A 19,684-nucleotide genomic window follows, 5' to 3' on the forward strand; every position below is an offset into this window, starting at 1 on the left:
GCCACATTTTGTCCTTCCACGAGACTTTCCATTGATATGCTTGGTTCACAGCACTCTGTGAACAGCCAGCCTCCTGAGCTATGAACCTTTGTGGCTTACCCATCCTATGGAGGTTAATAATGATGGTCTTCTGGCCAGTGGTCAAGTCTGCAGTCTTCCCCAAATTATGTAAAAATAAACAAGTAAATACTTGAACTTGTTTAAATTGTGGGCCCTGAATCTATAATCTACGAAAATTTAACTGTTTTAATGGAATTGTGGAAATAAACTTTTCAATGATATTCACATTTCTTGGAAAGGGTCTATATATAAATATATATATATATATATATATATATATATATAGTAGCGTCTGCCCCACTTGCACACTGACTGTGGAGTATCTGCAACATTTGCACAATCAACATTGTCCCAGATTCACTTTTAACCGCATACACTCCTTGAAGTCTCGGCGCCCTTTGCACCGGACTATTGCAATATTAGTCATTCAAACTGCTCTAGGTCTCTGCATCCTTTTGCACAATTTAAAAAAAAATAATAATAATAATTGTACCGGCATTACCAGATAACTAGCAAACCTTTATTGCTGAGTGACTGTTTTTCTCAATGTCTTTATTATCTCCTAAGTGTTCTCTGTCAATTGACTGTCTGTTGTCGTACTAGAACGGCTCCAACTACCGTAGACACATTCCTTGCTTGCTTTTTGGACATACTTGGCAAATAAAGATGATTCTGATTCTGACATAATGGCCTTCAACTTCATCTCATTGGACTGCATGACAAGTTCCAATTAAAAGCAACTATACCTATATTTCAAGCAATTCACACTGACCTCGACCATGGCTTTGGGTAGTAGTTCGGCCCTGAACAGCTGCAGCATGGAATCCATGATGTTCTTCCAACCTTCTCTGAGGATGTTGCCATGCTGATGGGCAAGATCAAACACCGTCTTGGCAGCTGTTTGCGCCTTTGTGTTGCTCCCAAACACAGTTGGGAGGTTTTCTACTGACTAGAAGGGAGAACAACCATTCAGTTACCAATGCTACTATCTATTTGTCTGTCCATCCTGTTGAAAAATCCCGTTGTTCTGCAGCTAGTGCCTGGATCAGACTACAAGACAAATTTGGTCTTTCACGATTGCCATAAAAATCTCGGTCAGACAGTGGCAATACTATACTGTGTATTCTGATACTAGCTCTTTACAACCGCGCTCCGCCGATTGCTGTCAAATGCCTCATTTCCGCTACGTCATTTGCGGTGAGCCAGAAACTGGGCTCGCGCGGGAACTGAATCGGGCATTCACTAAATATGAAAAATACAGCAAGATGTAAAAATTGAATTTCAGCTTTAAGAGAATCCAGTCATTGTGACTGCCATGATTATCTTACTTGTTTGGTGTACTGTATTGTTTTAACATGCTATTATACTATAGCACAACTATACTACAATACAGTATATGGGTATAATAAATTTTGTATTTCGTGAGTGAAATTAAGAGTAAGGTATCATATTAAATAAAACGTTGACATCATTGGGAATCAGGTTTTGCCAATTAATACCACAGAACACAGTGACTGAAATGCAGTTTTCTCACCTCACTGCTCAGAGTTGTAAACTTGCACAGCGAGATGATCAAATTGTCAAAAACATCATTAAATCCATAGTGAGCTGCTATCTTTGCACATTTCCTGCATAGATGCAAACAAACACATTAGTATAAAATTTCACCATGACTTCAAGGTTTTGCTTTTCTTGCATGATCGACAACAATATTATCCTTACAATTATAATGTATTAGTAATTAAAACACCGTATGTATTCAAACCAGCCATTTTAAGCGTGTATGTGTGTGTGTGCGCTGTCTGTAAATAAAGCTGACTGAGTGTATGATAAGTTCAGTGGGGAGTCTTCTTCAAGAGCTATTTTACAAAGCATCTTCCAGCTCAACCAAATAGTCTGTCATCAAACATACAACACCTGAAGCCAGTAATGGCCTTTTGGAGGATGTTGTCATCCAGACTCTTGTCAAAGACATAGGACAAAGCCGCAATAGTTGGACCCCAGGTCATGGTGAATAAGTCATGGTCATAACTGCCAGGTGGCAGGTGAAGGAAAGTCCCCTCTGGTGTAGCACCGCGATGTAGCAGCACACTCCACACATAGTTCTCCTTCACTAAACCAGTCTGCTCATCTGGCATCACAATCTCATCATTCCTGCAAAGGGAAGATTAATGCTCCAATGTAAGATGTGAACACAGATGTATCATGGTGCAATCATTCGTGACAAAATGTGACTGTGAGACTAAAGCGTAACTCTGGCTCCACTGATAATTATGCAGAATTAAAGTGGAGCAATTCTGTCTCCAGAACAGTTTCATGCTTAGTGCAGTGTTGGTCAAGTCCAGCATTCTGCAGGTCTAGTTCCATCAGTCCTGATGAAGCATCCTTAAGCAAAATACAGACTGTAGTTGCTCATGATGCTGCAACAGTAGTTGGGGAATCAAATTCCCCTTCAGTGGCAGCATACACCATTTTGACACATCAAAGATAGAAATGGGCTAAGTAATTGCAGCCTTATTATTATTATTTTGATCTCCCACAAGGCCACAATAGTGTAATTAACTGATCATATTCTGAAAAAACACTACTGCCAGAGATGTGTTACTGTTACTACAGACAACAAATACATTTACGTGGTTTAAAATACTTTTAAAGGCCTGGTATGTACTGGAGCTTACTTGATAGCATTGTAGATATCCTCTAGCATGTCCTGGTTAAAATCTTTGTTTCCATTAACTCCCTTTAGATTCTTCTTGAATTGCTGTTGAAACAAAAACAATACAGCTATCTTATTAAAAGAAACTTCATTTAGCGCTTCTGGAGCAAAAATACCCAGCGATTCAATCATGTCCTAGTAAATGAATTTCAGCAAATATAGCAAAGTCTCATTGTTTTACTTAAACTGTGCATCCAAAGAAAAATGAAAAAGTGAAAAAGTATTGGCCCCCTTCTCAAATTCTTATATTTTAAGCATAGTTTCCCCACTTTGTTTAAGCTCATCAAACAAATGTAAATATCAGACAAATATATGAAACGGTGATTTCATTTATTAAGGGAAAAATATATAAATATATATTCAAAGTTACCTGGCCCTGTGTGAAAAAGGAATTAACCCCCTTTGTTAAACCATTAATTAATTGTGGCTAATCACAATTTTTGGTTAATTTTCAATGATCACAACCAAGCCTGATTACCAGACCTGTTCAATCAAGAGCTTTTTGGAAGGTGTGAGTCTCGTTAGCGTCAATGTAGCACAGCATTTCAGAAGAAGAACATCATACCAACAGACAAACATGCTGCTGGTAGCTTTTTGTTCTTTGCTTTTTCAGGACCTGGACAACTTGCTGTGATTGATGGGACCATGATTTCTGCTCTTTAACACAAAGTCCTGAAGGAGAATGTTCGGCCATCTGTTTGTGACCTCGAGCTGAAATGCCCTTGGGTTCTGCAGCACGATAATGCCACACCAGTCAGCCAGCTTCTGAATGGCTTAAAAATACAAAATCAAGGTTTTGAGGTGGCCTAGTCAAAGTCCAGACTTGAATCCGATTGAAATGCAGTGGCACGACCTTAAAAAGGCCGTTAATTCTCGAAAACCCGCCATTTTGATGAAATTCAAACAATTTTGCAAGGAAGAGTGGGCCAGTCTCATTGCCAGTTACAGAAAACACTTGATTTATGTTGCCGCTGCTGAGGATGGCCCAACCAGTTATTAGGTTTAGGGAGCCATTACTTTTTCCACACAGGGCCAGGTAACTTTGAATTGTTTCTTTTTTTCCTTAATAAATCAACATTTAAAAACAGAACGTTAAGTTCACTTGGGTCATATTCGTCTGACATTTGTATTTGTTTGATGATCTTAAAGTGGGGAAACTATGCAAAGACATAAGAATTTGAGAAGGGGGCCAATACTTTTTACGGCACTGTAAAAGGATGCTGGGTGGGTACACACTCATTATGTGTCACTTAATATGGTTAAGTCTCCAAACAGGGATTAGGGAAAAGATCCTCCTGTAAATAAACACACTCACTGAGTGATAACTGACAGGCTCAAGTCTGACTTTGGTAGAATTTGTTGAATGGTGAAAGTAATACTCCACAGCATCAATAAAAACTGAATTATTATCTAGAAAATGCAATTCTTCTGATCCAGCTCTTGAAATAGAGATTGTGTAAGTGGCCATATACTGGCAAAGAGAAGTAGACTCAGTCGCATAGGAACACAGTGTTCTCAGATTGTTACAAACAAGGTCACCTAACAACCACTAGAATCACGAACACAGAGTGGACAAAAAAAAAAAAAAAGACTCAAGCACATTTAACATTACACCACTTACCCATGCCGCTATGAAAACATGCTGTCCCACTGTCAAATCCTTTGCAAATGGCTCTGATTTACACACTGATGCTCGGCATAGTTTTCTCCCGTCAAAAATAAACACAGTGCTCACATATGCTGTGCTGAATATTACACATTGCGAGCTGCTAACTAACTAATGTGTCCGGCGCCACTTTTATTGGACCTCTTTAAATTATAGTTCAGTAGCCCCTTCCTGTTATCTGAGCCAAGAGGTGAAATGCCCCTAATGCCCTTTTGGAAATGTTATTATCAAAACAAACTGGAGCCTCATGGAAGATCATTCAACATCTAGAGCACATAAAAGAATGAATGTAACAATTTGTTAATCAATAAGTGTGGCCCACCCACAATCCATTCGCAAAACCCCGGAGTCTGTTTAGCCTTCAGACTCTGCCATTGAAGCCTCCAAAAACACAGACAACAGATGAAGTGAGGCTGCCTCCCCCTAACGCTTGGTCGCCTGTTTAGGACGAGTTCACCTCTCAGGCAGACCACCACTGGCTACAGCTGTTGACTGAGGGCTTTCGGAGCCGCCAAGCTGCACCAATGCAAATGCTAGAACTCCCAGAGGAGTGTCATACCGTCAGCACTCACATGCACCGCAGAGACAATAAAGAGAAAAACGATTACTAGGAAGCTTTTGGTTAATTAGTATGGAATCTGAAATTTCAAAATTGTATTGCTCAAAATTCTCGAAAATAATCGTGACTCTGCTTATATTAAGTAATGATTAGAGAAACTTTACTGAATAGACACTTCAACACGTTCCTTTATTATAATCAAAACAACATTATTGAAGAAATAAATGGAAATATATTTAAGGATCCACACATCAAACACAGAGGTAAAAATGAGAACAACTGTTGTAAATTAGCTGCGAACCATGATAGTAATTTAATTTTTTGAAACCTCAAAGTTGGTCACAACCACAAACAGTTTGAGTGAGTGAGTGAGTGAGTGAGTGAGTGAGTGAGTACTAACCTCTACAGTCATTGGGATATTCTGCTTCCGTACATTGTGGTTATGCTGGTCAGTGTTCAACATGATAACAGCGTAGGCCAAAGCAAATCCTGCATCATTGGTCAGGAAGGGAGAGCCGTTTACTTTCTGTAAAAACAGTCAAGATTATTTGTAATATCTGACTTAAAATCAAATGATGAATGTAGTGATAAATGACATGCAAAATTTTCTCCACAGGTAAGTCGCCTGATATAACTAATGTATAGCCAATAGAGTGAAAACCCCATTCACACTGAGTCATTCCCTATAATTACCCATTGACTGCGTTTATGATGACTATTTTTGTATTAAGTGTTCAATCCAAGAAAAGGTCACTACTAGGAATAGTTTCCAGGTCACATGGCTTCTCTTGCTATTTTGGGAAGAAAAATGTTCTAGCAATAGAGTACCGGTAGGTCTTTTTCCCTCGTGTATCCCTGCATGTTTGAAAGGGACACACTGTTTTTAAAACTGATGTCATCCAACAACTAGAATATGGAAGGTTAATCATGTGACAGGTCTTGACTTATGTTGTCACCATCCCCACCAACTTTATACCAGTTGAAATGACCTGATAATGGAAAAGGTTATGTTTCACAATGTTGGCCTTGTTGGGTGCCAACAGAAAAAAATAGGCAGATGTCTGTGAAGAGAATGTAGGTTGAATTTAGGTTGTGTTATGTTTGCATGACGGTGCCAATATCAGCAATGACCAAGCTAAAGTTTAAGGGCCTGATTTACTTAAGGGTTGCGCTTGCAAAAACAGACGCAAACTTGATTGCGCCTGCAAATGGATGTGGAAGCTAATCTACGAACCGGGCACAACCAAGATTGTGTCTGCAAAATGCACTCAATTGCTAGGAAATTTTTCTTTTTTTATCAATACATCCATTTTCTACCATTCATCTGAGGTCAAGTCGCAGGGCCAGCAGCTTGAGCAGGGAGGCCCAGCATTCCCTCTCCCCAGCCAGTTCATCCAGCTCTTCCGGGAGATCCCGAGGCATTCCCAGCCGAGAGAGAGTCTCTCCAGCTTGTCCTGGGTCATCCCCAGGGCCTCCTCCCAGTGGGAGGTGCCCAGAACACCTCACCAGGGAGGCGTTCATGGGGCATCCTAACCAGATGCCCGAGCCACCTCATCTGGCTCGTCTCGATGCGGAGAAGCAACGACTCGGCTCTGAGCTCCTCCCGGATGACCGGACTTCACACCTTGTCTCTAATGGGGAGCCCTGACATCCCAGGGAGGAAACTCATTTCGGCCGCTTGTATCCGTGATGATGATGTTTCGGTCAAGACCCACAGCTCATGACCATAGGTGAGGTTTGGAGCGTAGATAAACCTTTTTCACCACGACAGACCGATACAAGTATTCGGCCCACCGCCTCACAACATCTGGAGTTGAGGTCCCCATCCCCACCTTACACAGTGTTGATGGTGCACTGCTTCCCCCTCCTCAGACGCCGGATGGTGAACCAGAATTTCCTTAAAGCCATCCGCAAGTTGCTCTCCAGGGCCTCACCAAACTCCTCCCAGACCCGAGTTTTTGCTTAAGCGACCACCAAAGCTGCATTCTGAATGGCCAGCGGTACATATAAGGCCAAACAGACTAAAAGGCCCGATAGGACTCCTTCAGCTTGACGGTATCCCTGGTGTCCACAACCGGTTCAGGGATTGCCGCCACAACATGCACCAACCACTTTACTGCCACAGTTCCGGTCGACCATCTCAACAATGGAGGCGCGGAACATGGTCCACTCAGACTCAATGTCCCCGCCGCCTCCCCCGGAACGTGGGCAAAGTTCTGTCGGAGGTGGGAGTTGAAGCTCCTTCTGACAGGGGACTCTGCCAGACGTTCCCATCGAAGCCTCAGGTTATGGGTTTGGGTCTGTCAGGTCGGACTTGCATCTTCCCCCACCATTGGAACCAACTCACCGCCAGGTCCCCTGTCTTCACCCGAATGTTCAAGACATGTGGCCGCAAGTCCGAGTTCATCCAGCTCTTCCGGGGGATCCCGAAGTGTTCCCAGGCCAGCCGAAAGACGTAGTCTCTCCACCGTGTCCTGGGTCGTCCCCGGGGTCTCCTCCCAGTGGGACGTCCCCGGAACACCTCACCATGGAGGCATCCGAATCAGAAGCCCCAGCCACCTCATCTGGCTCCTCTCGATGTAGAGGAGCAGCGGCTCTACTCTGAGATCCTCCCGGATGACCGAGCTTCTCACCCTATCTCTAAGGGAGAGCCCGGACACCCTGCGGAGGAAACTAATTTCGGCCGCTTGTAACCGGGATCTTGTTCTTTAGGTCACGACCCACAGCTCGTGACCATAGGTGAGGGTAGGAACGTAGAACGACCGGTAAATCGAGAGCTTCGCCTTTCGGCTGAGCTCCTTCTTTCCCACAACGGACCGATACAAAGTCCGCATCACTGCAGACGCTGCACCGATCAGCCTGTCGATCTCCTGTTCCATTCTTTTCCTCACTCGTGAACAAAACCCCGAGATACTTGAACTCCTCCACTTGGGGCAGGATCTCATCCCCGACCTGGAGAGGGCACGCCACGCTTTTCAACAGAGGACCATGGTCTCAGATTTGGAGGTTCTGATTCTTATCCCAGAACTGCTCCAGTGAGAGTTGGAGATCACGGCTTGATGAAGCCAACAGAACCACATCATCTGCAAAAAGCAGAGATGCAATACTGAGGCCACTCTATGCCTCGACTGCGCCTTGAAATTCTGTCCATAAAAGTTATGAACAGAATCGGTGACAAAGAGCAGCCTTGGCGGAGTCCAACCCTCACCAGAAACGAGTCCGACTTACTGCCGGATATGCGGACCAAACCCTGACTCCGGTTGTACAGGGACCGAAAGCCTGTATCAGGGTGATCGGTACCCCATACCCCCGAAGCACCCCCCGCAGGACTCCCCGAGGTACACGGTCGAATGCCTTCTCCAAGTCCACAAAACACATCTAGACTGGGTGGGCGAACTCCCATGCACCCTCAAGGACCCAGCCGAGGAGCTGGTCCACTGCCAGGACGAAAACCAAACTGCTCCTCCTGAATCTGAGATTTGACTTCCCGATGAACACTCCTCTTGAGCACCCCTGAATCGACCTTACCAGGGAGGCTGAGGAGTGTGATCCCCCTGTAGTTGGAACACACCCTCCGGTCCCCCTTCTTAAAAAGGGGGACCAGCACCCCAGTCTGCCAATTCAGAGGCACTGTCCCCGATGTCCATGCGATGTTGCAGAGGCGTGTCAACCAGGACAGCCCCACAACATCCACAGCCTTTAGGAACTCAGGGCGAATCTCATCCACCCCCGGGGCCTTGCCACCAAGGAGCTTTTTAACCACCTTGGTGACCTCAACCCCAGAGATAGGAGAGCCCGCCTCAGAGAACCCAGACTCTGCTTCCTCATCGGATGGCGTGTCGGTGGAATTGAGGAGGTCTTCGAAGTATTCTCCCCACCGAGTCGAGGTCAGCAGCGCCCCATCCCCACTATACACAGTGCTGATGGTGCACTGCTTAACCCTCCTGAGACGCCGGATTGTGGACCACAATTTCCTCGAAACCGTCCGGTAGTCTTTGTCCATGGCCTCACCGAACTCCTCCCATGATTTGCAAATCATTGTATTCTGTTTTTATTTGTTTAACACAACGTCCCAACTTGGGGTTGTAAATACTGAGCTAAGGGTCTGAATACTTATGGCTATGTGATATTTCAGTTTTTATTTTTTAATAAATCTGCAAAAATTCCAACAATTCAGTTTTTTCTGTCAATATGGGGTGTGGTGTGTATATTAATGAGGAAAAAATTATTTTAGCAAATGGCTGCAATATAACAAAGAGTGAAATATTTAAAGGTCTGAATTATTTCCGTACCGACGGTATATCTCCTCAAAGAGGGAGAAAGGGACTTTTGTTTCACAAACGTCAGCAACAGATGTGTGTCTGATCTGTGGCAGCGTGAAACCGCATTTCACCAAGGACTACTTCTCCTGCGGCTTTCGCGTAGGAAGCAGCTTCCGAAAAGAGTAAGTAAAAGAATAGTCTCTATTTATTAAACCCACAAAGATTTGATGTTTGAAAATGGTCAGGATGCAGCAAGTATATGTTTTTGATGAATATTGAGTTTTTAATCAGGAATATTTATTTTTACAAATACCTTTTTTTGATACAGTATTGACGATTTTGATTGGGGAAAGTTATTTTACACACTATAAGTCACACTATAAGTCTTCTATTAGCATTTTTGACTGTATGCAAATTAATAAATGGCACTAAACATGAGTAGCTCTCTGGTAATTTCACTAGGAAAAGAGTAGCTTACAAATGATAAAATGTTGGCCACCCCTGTTTAAACTGATGCAAAGTGATAAATACATAAACTATGCCTTACATGCCAGTTGTCTGTAAATGTTTCCAGAAGTCTTTGGATGACAGGAGCCTCTCCTGGTAACCTGAAGGCCTCAAGGTAAAGCCTCAAGGCCTCATCAATACGAAGTCCCTGGAAGGTGAACGTGCTGCAACACGGTTCATATTTATAAAGACGTTCAAGACTCAAAAAGAAAAAAAAAATGTTTTAAAAGTGAAATACCACCAAATCACAACATACTTAAAGATGGCAATGAACAATTCTCTCAACTGCAAATTCTTCAGTGTTTTTTGAACATCTTACTTGACAAAGCTGTCTAGGAGCTCCATATTATTGCGATCACTGACAAATTCCCCGATCATCTTTTTGTCCAATCTGGGATTCTCTCGGAGCCATTGGGCCACTTGGTTGTTATCCATTGGATTACTGAGAAGCCCTTTTTCCTGAAGGAACTGAATTCCCTTCTTTGGTTTCAGATTAAATTGCTCTGTCCCTGTGATCAGAAGCTATGAACAAGGCAAAATCAATGACTCAATTACATTTGCACTCTACTGTGTTCCAAACAACTGTTAACGTGTGAATGTATGTGTGTTTGTGTATATTATACCTTTTTCTTTGTCCTTATTTCGAACAACTCTTGGGAATCAGGTAGACTTGAAGAGAAACGTTGAGGTTTTTTCATGGTTGTCTTCTCAGCTGGAAGAAATGATGGAAATAAAATGTACTTTTAGTTTACATGTACTGGTTTTTGCGTCATGAAAGTCTAGCCTTACTAGCGTCACTCTCTCTTTGATCCTGTCGACACAGTTTCATCTTTTCTGCCATCAGATTTCCACTAGTTGGTGGGCATCCTGGACCACGGTCCGCTAGTGGAAAACTCAAACCATTGATACTGCCATCTTGAATAAGATCTGAAAATGAGCAGTTTAAAAATCTTGATCGCTCAATGTGCACATATCAAAAAAGTAAAGGACATTACCAAATATTGATATGATGATGCAAATATAATATAGAGATGAATCATATCCCCAAAAAGTAAGCTAGGTTAAAAAAAAAAAAAGAAATATAATTCTTTACCAGTTGTAGCATCTGTTCCATTTTTTATTAATGTTACTTCCTCCAGTGGCAGTTTTTCTGAATGGCCTTGGCAAGCGGTGTTGTCTAGCACTTTGGCTTGGCAGTGGGCCTCAGTGCTGTCAATGACAGTTAGTAGAGCTTCCAGTGACAGAAGGTGAGTTGTGTAGAGCTGTCCGGACACAGGGAATGCATTCTGTGGAATAAAAAAACATATGTAATTAAAATTCATTCATCATTAAGTGTATCATTGTTTCCCCTACAAGGGGGGGGGGGGGCTACCTTAGACAGCAGCTTGGTGAGGTCTTCAAATAGATTAGAGCAGTAGAAGTCACAATCATAGTTGATGTACAGCTCAGTAACAAAGCTGGGGATCCTCCACAGCTGTACCAATGCCTCCAGAGCCATTTCCTTCATTTCATAGGGCATCTTCATATTCTCGGATGTGATTATGTCCATCAGTTTCTTAAGGTACATCTGTGAGGTTTAGCATATTTTGTGACGATTAATAGGTAAATTTTTAATATTAATCAGTTTCCATTAGGATGATTGTACATTACTGATAAACAAAATAATGCTGACAAATAAAACATTACCTCCAGCTGAAATTTAAGATGCACTCTCATGCTTTCAAATAGTAGGAAACACACTCGTAACGACGAAGCATAGAGGTTCAGACGGTCCATGCTCAGCAGCTACAAAAAAATTATAAATAGAAATCGCAAAAATACATGTATACATAAATACATACATATATAAATAAATATATATACACAGACACAAATACAGTGGGTACGGAAAGTATTCAGACCCACTTAAATATTTCACTCTTTGTTATATTGTAGCCATTTGCTAAACTCATTTAAGAGTGAAAAACTTTCCAAAGCCATTATGCTTTTATCTCCATGTTGTTAGGAATTAATGAAAATAGTTCACAAATTAAACACACACCTTTTCCAATTGCAAAAGCACATTAAACTATATTTTCATGTATTGAATTGAATATTCTTTTCACTTTGCTGTTCATGCAGAGCAGATCACTGTGTTCAGACCGCCAGAAGATGATACAGGTTTGGGAATGGTCCACCCAGAATCCAGACCTGAATCGGTTTGAACATCTATGGGGTGATATGAAACTGTTTGTGCACAGCAGATGCTCTCGCAATCTGTTAGATTTCGAGTGTTTTTGCAAAGAGGAGTGAGCCACATCAAGATGTGCTACTAATAGCACAACCAGGTTATTCTTAAGTTTTTATTTTTATTTTTTTTTTCAGTTAAAAGGTTTGTTTTTGGGTTGAGTTGTATGTTTTAGGTTCCATTAAAGGTGGAATAAATTTTAAAATGATTTTTCTTGGAATTATTTTTTTTAGGTGATGATGCTACTGTACCTTACCTGGAAAAGATGCCTACAAAGCTCATCTTTAATCAGTCCTAGCAAAGATAGGTAGTTGACAAAGTCTGCAGACTCCAGAGCCACACTCAGCAGTTGCAGGCCCATGTGCATCATCGCATCAGTGTTGTGGCGGTCATGGGGGTTGGTCAATGAGATTAGGAACCGGAAGAGCTCCCGGAGACATGGCAGACCATAGGGGATGAGGGATGCACCTAGAAAGAAGACAAAAAGGGATGATGAATGGTTGTTAAGGAGGTGAGTGTATGCTGTATATAATGAAACGTCAATAGTGCATCTTTTCAGATGGAATTTTTGGTGTACACAACTTTTGAAGCTCAAGGATTATAAAATTGGATCATTTAAAAAAAAATGGTAGAGGTATGTTCTATAACCAATAGTTATTTAGGGGAAATCTTTTTTCCAGGTACAGTGATGGAATGCAAACATTTTGTACACTTATAATATTATAATGACTATTCTTACCATCTCTTTGTGTGGACTGTGTGAAACGGACACCTCGGGGATTGACGTAGTCCATGTCATGGATAGAGGTGCTCCCTGACTGTTCTGCAATCAAGTCTTTTTCCTCAAGAACCTCTGGGATTGACTCTACTGATGTTGATTGAGCCGGTCTAACGTCAGACTTGATTAAAATAAAAAAGGACATACGTTACATCCTTATCATGGCATTCATGTATTAGCTATAAAGACAAAATACCTTCAGACCCACCTGTGCATTTGGAGAGCCAGGATTTGTGTCTAGGAGTGTGTTGGCATTGACAGGTGTAGCTGCAAACAAGCTACACTGATCCAGGTCGGAGAGGTCTTCCCGAGAAGTGGTTTTGGAGCAGGACTCTAGGCCACTGTCTGTGGTTGTGGGACTGGAAATAGAAGAGCCAGCACTGTCTGAGGCGGGTAGTGAACACCTTTGCTCCATTACGACAACTCCACCTAAACAGGGGGACAAGAACAGCTCAAGGGAAAGGTAACAGACTAGGAAGAGTTGATGAGATTACTTTGGAGGCTAGCGCAGTACTATTAGGTAACATTGGGCCGTTGGGAGATTGAGCTCTGTCCTTTAGAAAATGTTTTAAACAAACTCACTTGACACTTTTATGTTGGGACCAGATTTGCTTGCTAATATATAGTTTACTTTAGATAATTGTAAAATGAGCCTGCTATATATTAGAGTGCCTTGAGTTTAAGTTAAATGCTATGTAAGTCACTTCAATATTCCCATGATGCATTGCGTTTTGATCACGTTTTGGAAAGAAATCAATCCAATGTTAGTATTGAAGGAAATCCACTACATTTTCTCAAAACACATTTTATAACCAACAACATTGTTCTGTGATTTGCCAATCATTTTTGAGCAATGAATTGGTACAACATGATGATCAAATCAAATCATTTATCAAGTCTGGGTGAAATATTTAAAATGGATTTATAGCTTTTCATATGTTCTGACTTCAAAAAAATAGCTACTCGTGATAAAAAAAAAAAAAAGTTTTTCATATCTACAGTGCAATATCACACAGGGCATGCTTACATTCTAAGCATGATAACATGAGTGCTTTTAGAATAGAAAGACATTATTTTGGAAGTACCACGTACACGATTATTATATGTGCCGCTTACCAGATAGGTTGGTACTACTGAGGTTGGTAGACTGGGCAGGGTCCATCTGTCCAGAGGAACTTTGCACCATGTGGCGAGTTGGCTTTGGTGAACGTTTCTGCTTTTTCCATTTGGATGACTCATTCATTCCACCTGCACGCATCTTCAACTGAAGGGAAAAAAATGCACCTTATTCAGTGAGGGTTCTCCCAAAATATTTGAATGATTGAAAACAATCAATCAAGAAAATGAAAGGTCTAGATAATACAAGAAGCTTAGTGTAATATGAGTCATAACTCTTTGCATGCTATTCTACTGTATTATATCACATCTTAGCATCTGCTCTACAAAGTAGCTAGATTACTGATGTGAGCAATAGTCAAGAAAACAGGGAATTCTTTCCCTTGCCCAGATCCAGGGACATTGGATGGAACGAACCCTTGGGGTAGGGCTCAAAGAGCCAGAAGAAGCAAGGTGGGTCACTCTTCCCATGGGCTCACCAATCTTGCGGGGGGCCAAGGGACTCAGGTGCAGTGTGAGCTGGGCGATGGATGAAGGTGGGGACCCTTTCAGGCCAATACTTGTCTACAGATGCTGGCTCAAGGAACGTGGGGCATCACGACAAGCCCGAGGTTTTGTGCGCACCCAGTATTGGCGTTCACCCTGGTGGGCGATAAGGTACCCGCTCTCCGTCATCGGGAGGGGGGACAGTTGTTTTGTGCTCCTGCTGCGTACTCCCTTGTTCTGCTATGGGACTCATGGTCGGTTTGCCAATGGCCTGGAAGGGTGCGACTGAGAAGAACAGCACCCCTGATTTGAACCCTGGCAGTGTTTTGTTAGTGGATCTCCGTGCTTGTCGTGGACTGTCCATGACAAACACCATGTTCAAGCATAAGGGTGTCCATATGTGCCCTTGGCACCAGGACACCCAAGGCTCAATTATTACATTTGTGGTTGTATCATCCGCCTCGCAGCCATGTCCTGGGAAACTGGGATGAAGACACCAGCAGAGCTTTCAATTGAACATCACCTGGTATTGCAAGGGAGGAAGCCAGTTAGGCCTGGCATCCATGGATGGATGGAAAAACAACGATATCAACTACAACACGTATGTATCCAGTCACGTGAATTATGTACTTGCATCATTTGGTATGGTCGGAAATTCACTCCAAGCGCTCTCTCTACACTCTGGAATGGCCGGAAACTCAGAGCACTGTTGGAGTGTGCCATTTGATTATTCAGAGCGCCACACTCGCCACTCTGACTGAGGAGACATGGAGGTGGGAGCGTCAGGCAGGACTAGATGTTTACAGACAGAAGTGAAACATTCAATATGCTGGATTCCTTGACGAATCCCTGGCCAACACACTCGTTCGTAAGTTCATAGAAAATGGAATGCTCTCTGCCCTTCTGAAGACTGCACTCTCAGCGCGCACTGAGAGCGTCAGATACTCATTGTCTTGTTTGAAAACAACAGTTCTATTATTACTATGATAAATAATTATCAGGCTTTATTTGCATAGTCAGCTGAAAACCTACTGCTCTAATACTGGCAAAGGTAAAACAAAAAAAGTTGCTCCTTAACAGACAAATATAATTTTAAAAGGTGGCCACAGAAATTATTTAACATATATTCAAGTGACTACAAACAGATTAAAAAAAACCAATGTAAATATTTAAAATGTTGGCATGGTAGTGTGCGATCTTAGAAAAAGCATAATGGTGAAAGAGCTTGGTTTACTATGTATTGCACATTTTGAGTGATTTTACAATGTCACAGCTCATTCACTAATTCTGATTACAATTAATGACAGTGGTGCCATAAATTGCTTACGCTGATGACACAACATCAGGGGCAAATGGGTGTTCGGTACCTTGCTCAAGGATACTTTGGCAGGACAGAGGAGCAACTCGTGATCAAACCGTCCCATTGAGAGATCAGAGATGACTGGTGTAGCATATAAACCCAGCCACTCTAATTTGGGGATGAACAAAAACCAAGAGTTTCACATATGGATAATCCAAACTATCGCACAGGTCATATGCTATCAAGTAATTAACACAGAGACAAATTAAGATCTATGTTCAGTTAGTAAAATACACCAGCAAGTGTTGTCTGCTCCAGCATAACTATAGGAAATAAATTGGAGTAAGTTTTAAAATGGAGATAGAAAATGTTTTAGGGAGAGAGAATATCCAGCCTTAATATTTAAGGTCATCTTTCTTACCTGCACACGTTTGTTTTTCCATAAGATAGTGTAAGCCTCAGAAGAGAAGGGGAGTAGGCAGGTGTCCATGATTAGTGATAGGAAACAGTGGGACCAACACAAAACACATGCAGGTACATGTATTTATGTACAGTTCATACGGAAAATATTCAGTGGGTCACTATGAACTTTTAGTTATGTTAGAGCCTTATTCCAAAATTGATGAAATGTTTTTCCTCTACACATAACGCCCCATTAGGAGACAAAAGGTAGCAGAGCTGGAGTTGGCGGAAATGAAGTTCTCTCTAGGAGTAACCAGGTTGGATAAATTAGAAATGAGCTCATCAGAGGGACGGCCAAGGTTAGATGTTTTGGAGAAAAAGTTAGAGAGAGCAGACTTCGATGGTTTGGACACGTCCAGAGGAGAGAGAGAGTATATTGGTAGAAGGGTGATGAGGATGGAGCTGCCAGGCAAGAGAGCGAGAGGAAGACCAAAGAGAAGGTTGATGGATGTAGTGAGGGAACACATGAGGGCAGTTGGTGTTAGAGAGGAGGATGCAGGAGATTGGCTTAGATGGAAAAGGATGACACACTGTGGCGACCCTTCACGAGACAAGCCGAAAGAAGAAGACGACGACGACACCTCATAAGGACAACCCTAAATATATATTTGTTTCATGACAAATACAGTGGGGCAAAAAAGTATTTAGTCAGCCACCAATTGTGCAAGTTCTCCCATGTAAAAAGATGATAGAGGCCTTTAATTTACATCATCAGTATACCTCACCTATGAGAGACAAAATGAGAAAAATCACAGTCTGATTTTTAAAGAATTTATTACCAAATTATTGTGAAAAATAAGCATTTTGGTCACCTACAAACAAGCAAGATTTCTGGCTCTCACAGACCTGTAACTTCTTTAAGACGCTCCTTTGTCCTCTACTCGTTACCTGTATTAATGGCACCTGTTTTGAACTCGTTATCAGTACAAAACCTCAAACAGTCCCACTCCAAACTCCACTATGGCCAAAACCAATGAGCTGTCAAAGGAAACATACAAGACCACTGATAATCTGCCTCGATCTGGGGCTCCACGCAAGATCTCACCCCGTGGGGTCAAAATGGTCACAAAAACGGTGAGCAAAAATCCCAGAACCACACAGGAGGACCTAGTGAATGACCTGCAGAGAGCTGGGACCAAAGTAACAAAAGCTACAATCAGTAACACACTATGCCGCCAGGGACTCAAATCCTGCAGTGCCAGACATGTCCACCACTACATGTCCAGGCCTGTCTGAAGTTTGCCAGAGAGCATTTGGATGATCCTGAAGAGGATTAGGAGAATGTCATATGGTCAGATGAAACCAAAATAGAACTTTTTGGTAAAAACTCAACTTGCCGTGTTTGGAGGAGAAAGAACGTTGAGTTGCATCAAAAGAAAACCATACCTACTGTGAAGCATGGGGGTGGAAACATCATGCTTTGGGGCTGTTTTTCTGCAAAGGGACCAGGACGACTGATCTGTGTAAAGGAAAGAATGAATGGAGCCATGTATCCTGAGATTTTGAGTGAAAACCTCCTTGAAACATGGCTGGGTCTTTCAGCATGACAATAATCCCAACACACCGCCCGGGCAACGAAGGACTGGCTTTGTAAGAAGCATTAAAGGTCCTGGAGTGGCCTAGCCAGTCTCTAGAGCTCAACCCCATAGAAAATCATCGCAGGGAGTTGAAAGTCTGAGTTGCCCAGCGACAGCCCCAAAACATCACTGCTCTAGAGGAGATCTGCATGGAGGAATGGGCCAAAATACCAGCAACAGTGTGTGAAAACCTTGTGAAGACTTACAGAAAACGTTTGACCTCTGTCATTGCCAACAAAGGGTATATAACAAAGTATTGAGATGAACTTTTGTTATTGACCACCATAATTTGCTAATAAATTCTTTAAAAATCAGACTGTGATTTTCTGGAATTATTTTCCTCATTTTGTCTCTCATTGGTGAGGTATAGCTATGATGAAAATTACAGGCCTCTCTCATCTTTTTAAGTGGGAGAACTTGCACAATTGGTGGCTGACTAAATATTATTTTGCCCCACGAAATATTAAAATCAAAAAGCAAATCACATCTGCAAGTATTCACAGCCTTTGCCAAAGAGCTCAAACTTGAGGTAAAGTGCATCCTGTTTTCAATGATCATCCTTGGGATGTTTCTAAAGCCTAATTACCACATTACTGGTACCCTTACATTGCTTAATGAGTCTCCATAGTTGTTTTTATGTCCTAAATGTCTATTTTGTCATAGTTATTGTTTGTTGTCGTACTAGAGTTGCTCCAACTACCAAAGACAACTTGGTCAATAAAGATGATTCTGATTACGAGTCCACCTAAGGTAAATTCAGTTGATTGGACATAATCTGGAGCTAAACACGTCTATATAAGGTCCATCAGGTGAACGTGCATGTCAGATCACAAACCATGAATGAAGTCGAAGGAAATGTCTGTAGACCTCCAAGACAGGAGTGTCTTTAGGCACAGATCTAGGATGGGTACAGAACAGAAAATTTTTGTGCATTAAAAGGTCCCCATGAGCACTGTGGCCACCTTCATCCGTAAATTGAAGAAGTTCAGAACCACCAGGACAACTTCCAAGTGCTGGCCACCTGTCTAAAGTGAGCAATCAAGGTCGAAGGGCCTTAATCAGGGAGGTGACCAAGAATCCAATGGTCACACTGTCAGAGCCCCAGCCTGCCTCTGTGGAAAGAGGAAAACTTTCCAGAAGGACAACAATCTCAGCAGCCATCCACCAATTACACCGATATGGACTCTCAAACAATGAGAGGCAAGGTTTTCTGCACTGAACTCTTTGGGGTGAATGCCAAATGTCATGCTTGGAGGAAACAAAGCACTGCTCATTGACCTGGCCAATACCATCCTACAGTGAAGCATAGTGGTGCCAACATCATGCTGGGAGGATGGATGTTTTTCAGTGGCAGCAACTGGGAGACTAGTCAGGATTGAGGGAACGATGCCTGCAGCAATGTAAAGAGACATCCTAGAGTAAAACCTGCTCCAGAGCGCTCCTAACCTAAGACTTGGGCAACGTTCATCTTTCAGCAGGACAACGACCCTAAGCACACAGCCAAGCTATCAAAGGAGTGGCTTCAGGACAACTTTGTGAATGTCCCTGAATGGCCCATCCCGAGCCCACCCAGACTTGTATCCCACAGAACATGTCAGGAGAGATCTGGAAACGGCTGTGCTTCGACGCTCCTCAATCAAGGTGATGGATCTTAAGAGGTACTACCAAGATGACTGCGAAACTGCCCAAAGATAGGCGTGTCAAGCTTGTGGCATCATATTAAAAAAAGACTTGAGGATCTAAGTATTGAGCAAAAGCTGTGAATACTAATGTAAATATGATTTTTAAGTGCTTTATGTTTAATACATTTACAAAGATAAAACATTTTGAAGGGGGAAAAATAATTAATTCAATTTTGGAATAGCTCTAACATAAAATGTGGGAAAAATAGAAGCGCAGTGAAAACCTTCCGGGCGCACGTATGGTAACAAAGATGGGGGTTCTAAATGCAGCACTGGGTTTGGAACA

At 42.3% G+C, this 19,684-nt stretch overlaps 1 protein-coding gene across 5 annotated transcripts in view; it reads right to left on the reverse strand.

The window, feature by feature from the left end:
* gbf1 (golgi brefeldin A resistant guanine nucleotide exchange factor 1) overlaps positions 1-19,684 on the reverse strand; it is a 139,193-nt gene that overhangs the window by 26,115 nt on the left and 93,394 nt on the right. For 3 of the 5 annotated variants that reach the window (XM_061790664.1, XM_061790663.1, XM_061790666.1), the window contains exons 9-24: positions 13,892-14,039; positions 12,984-13,204; positions 12,737-12,896; positions 12,254-12,465; positions 11,457-11,555; positions 11,143-11,337; positions 10,864-11,056; positions 10,560-10,697; positions 10,394-10,482; positions 10,090-10,292; positions 9,811-9,934; positions 5,402-5,527; positions 2,739-2,821; positions 1,978-2,214; positions 1,595-1,688; positions 833-1,009 (exon numbers count right to left, since the gene is read on the reverse strand). In XM_061790664.1, coding sequence (XP_061646648.1) covers positions 833-1,009; positions 1,595-1,688; positions 1,978-2,214; positions 2,739-2,821; positions 5,402-5,527; positions 9,811-9,934; positions 10,090-10,292; positions 10,394-10,482; positions 10,560-10,697; positions 10,864-11,056; positions 11,143-11,337; positions 11,457-11,555; positions 12,254-12,465; positions 12,737-12,896; positions 12,984-13,204; positions 13,892-14,039 — 2,499 coding nt within the window. Of the gene's footprint in view, positions 1-832; positions 1,010-1,594; positions 1,689-1,977; positions 2,215-2,738; positions 2,822-5,401; positions 5,528-9,810; positions 9,935-10,089; positions 10,293-10,393; positions 10,483-10,559; positions 10,698-10,863; positions 11,057-11,142; positions 11,338-11,456; positions 11,556-12,253; positions 12,466-12,736; positions 12,897-12,983; positions 13,205-13,891; positions 14,040-14,370; positions 14,851-16,098; positions 16,135-19,684 lie in introns of those variants that run through there. The other 2 variants (XM_061790668.1, XM_061790667.1) reach the window with 2 other exon arrangements.

The sequence above is a fragment of the Phyllopteryx taeniolatus genome, chromosome 11 (assembly GCF_024500385.1).
Source record: "Phyllopteryx taeniolatus isolate TA_2022b chromosome 11, UOR_Ptae_1.2, whole genome shotgun sequence".
NCBI lineage: Eukaryota > Metazoa > Chordata > Actinopteri > Syngnathiformes > Syngnathidae > Phyllopteryx > Phyllopteryx taeniolatus.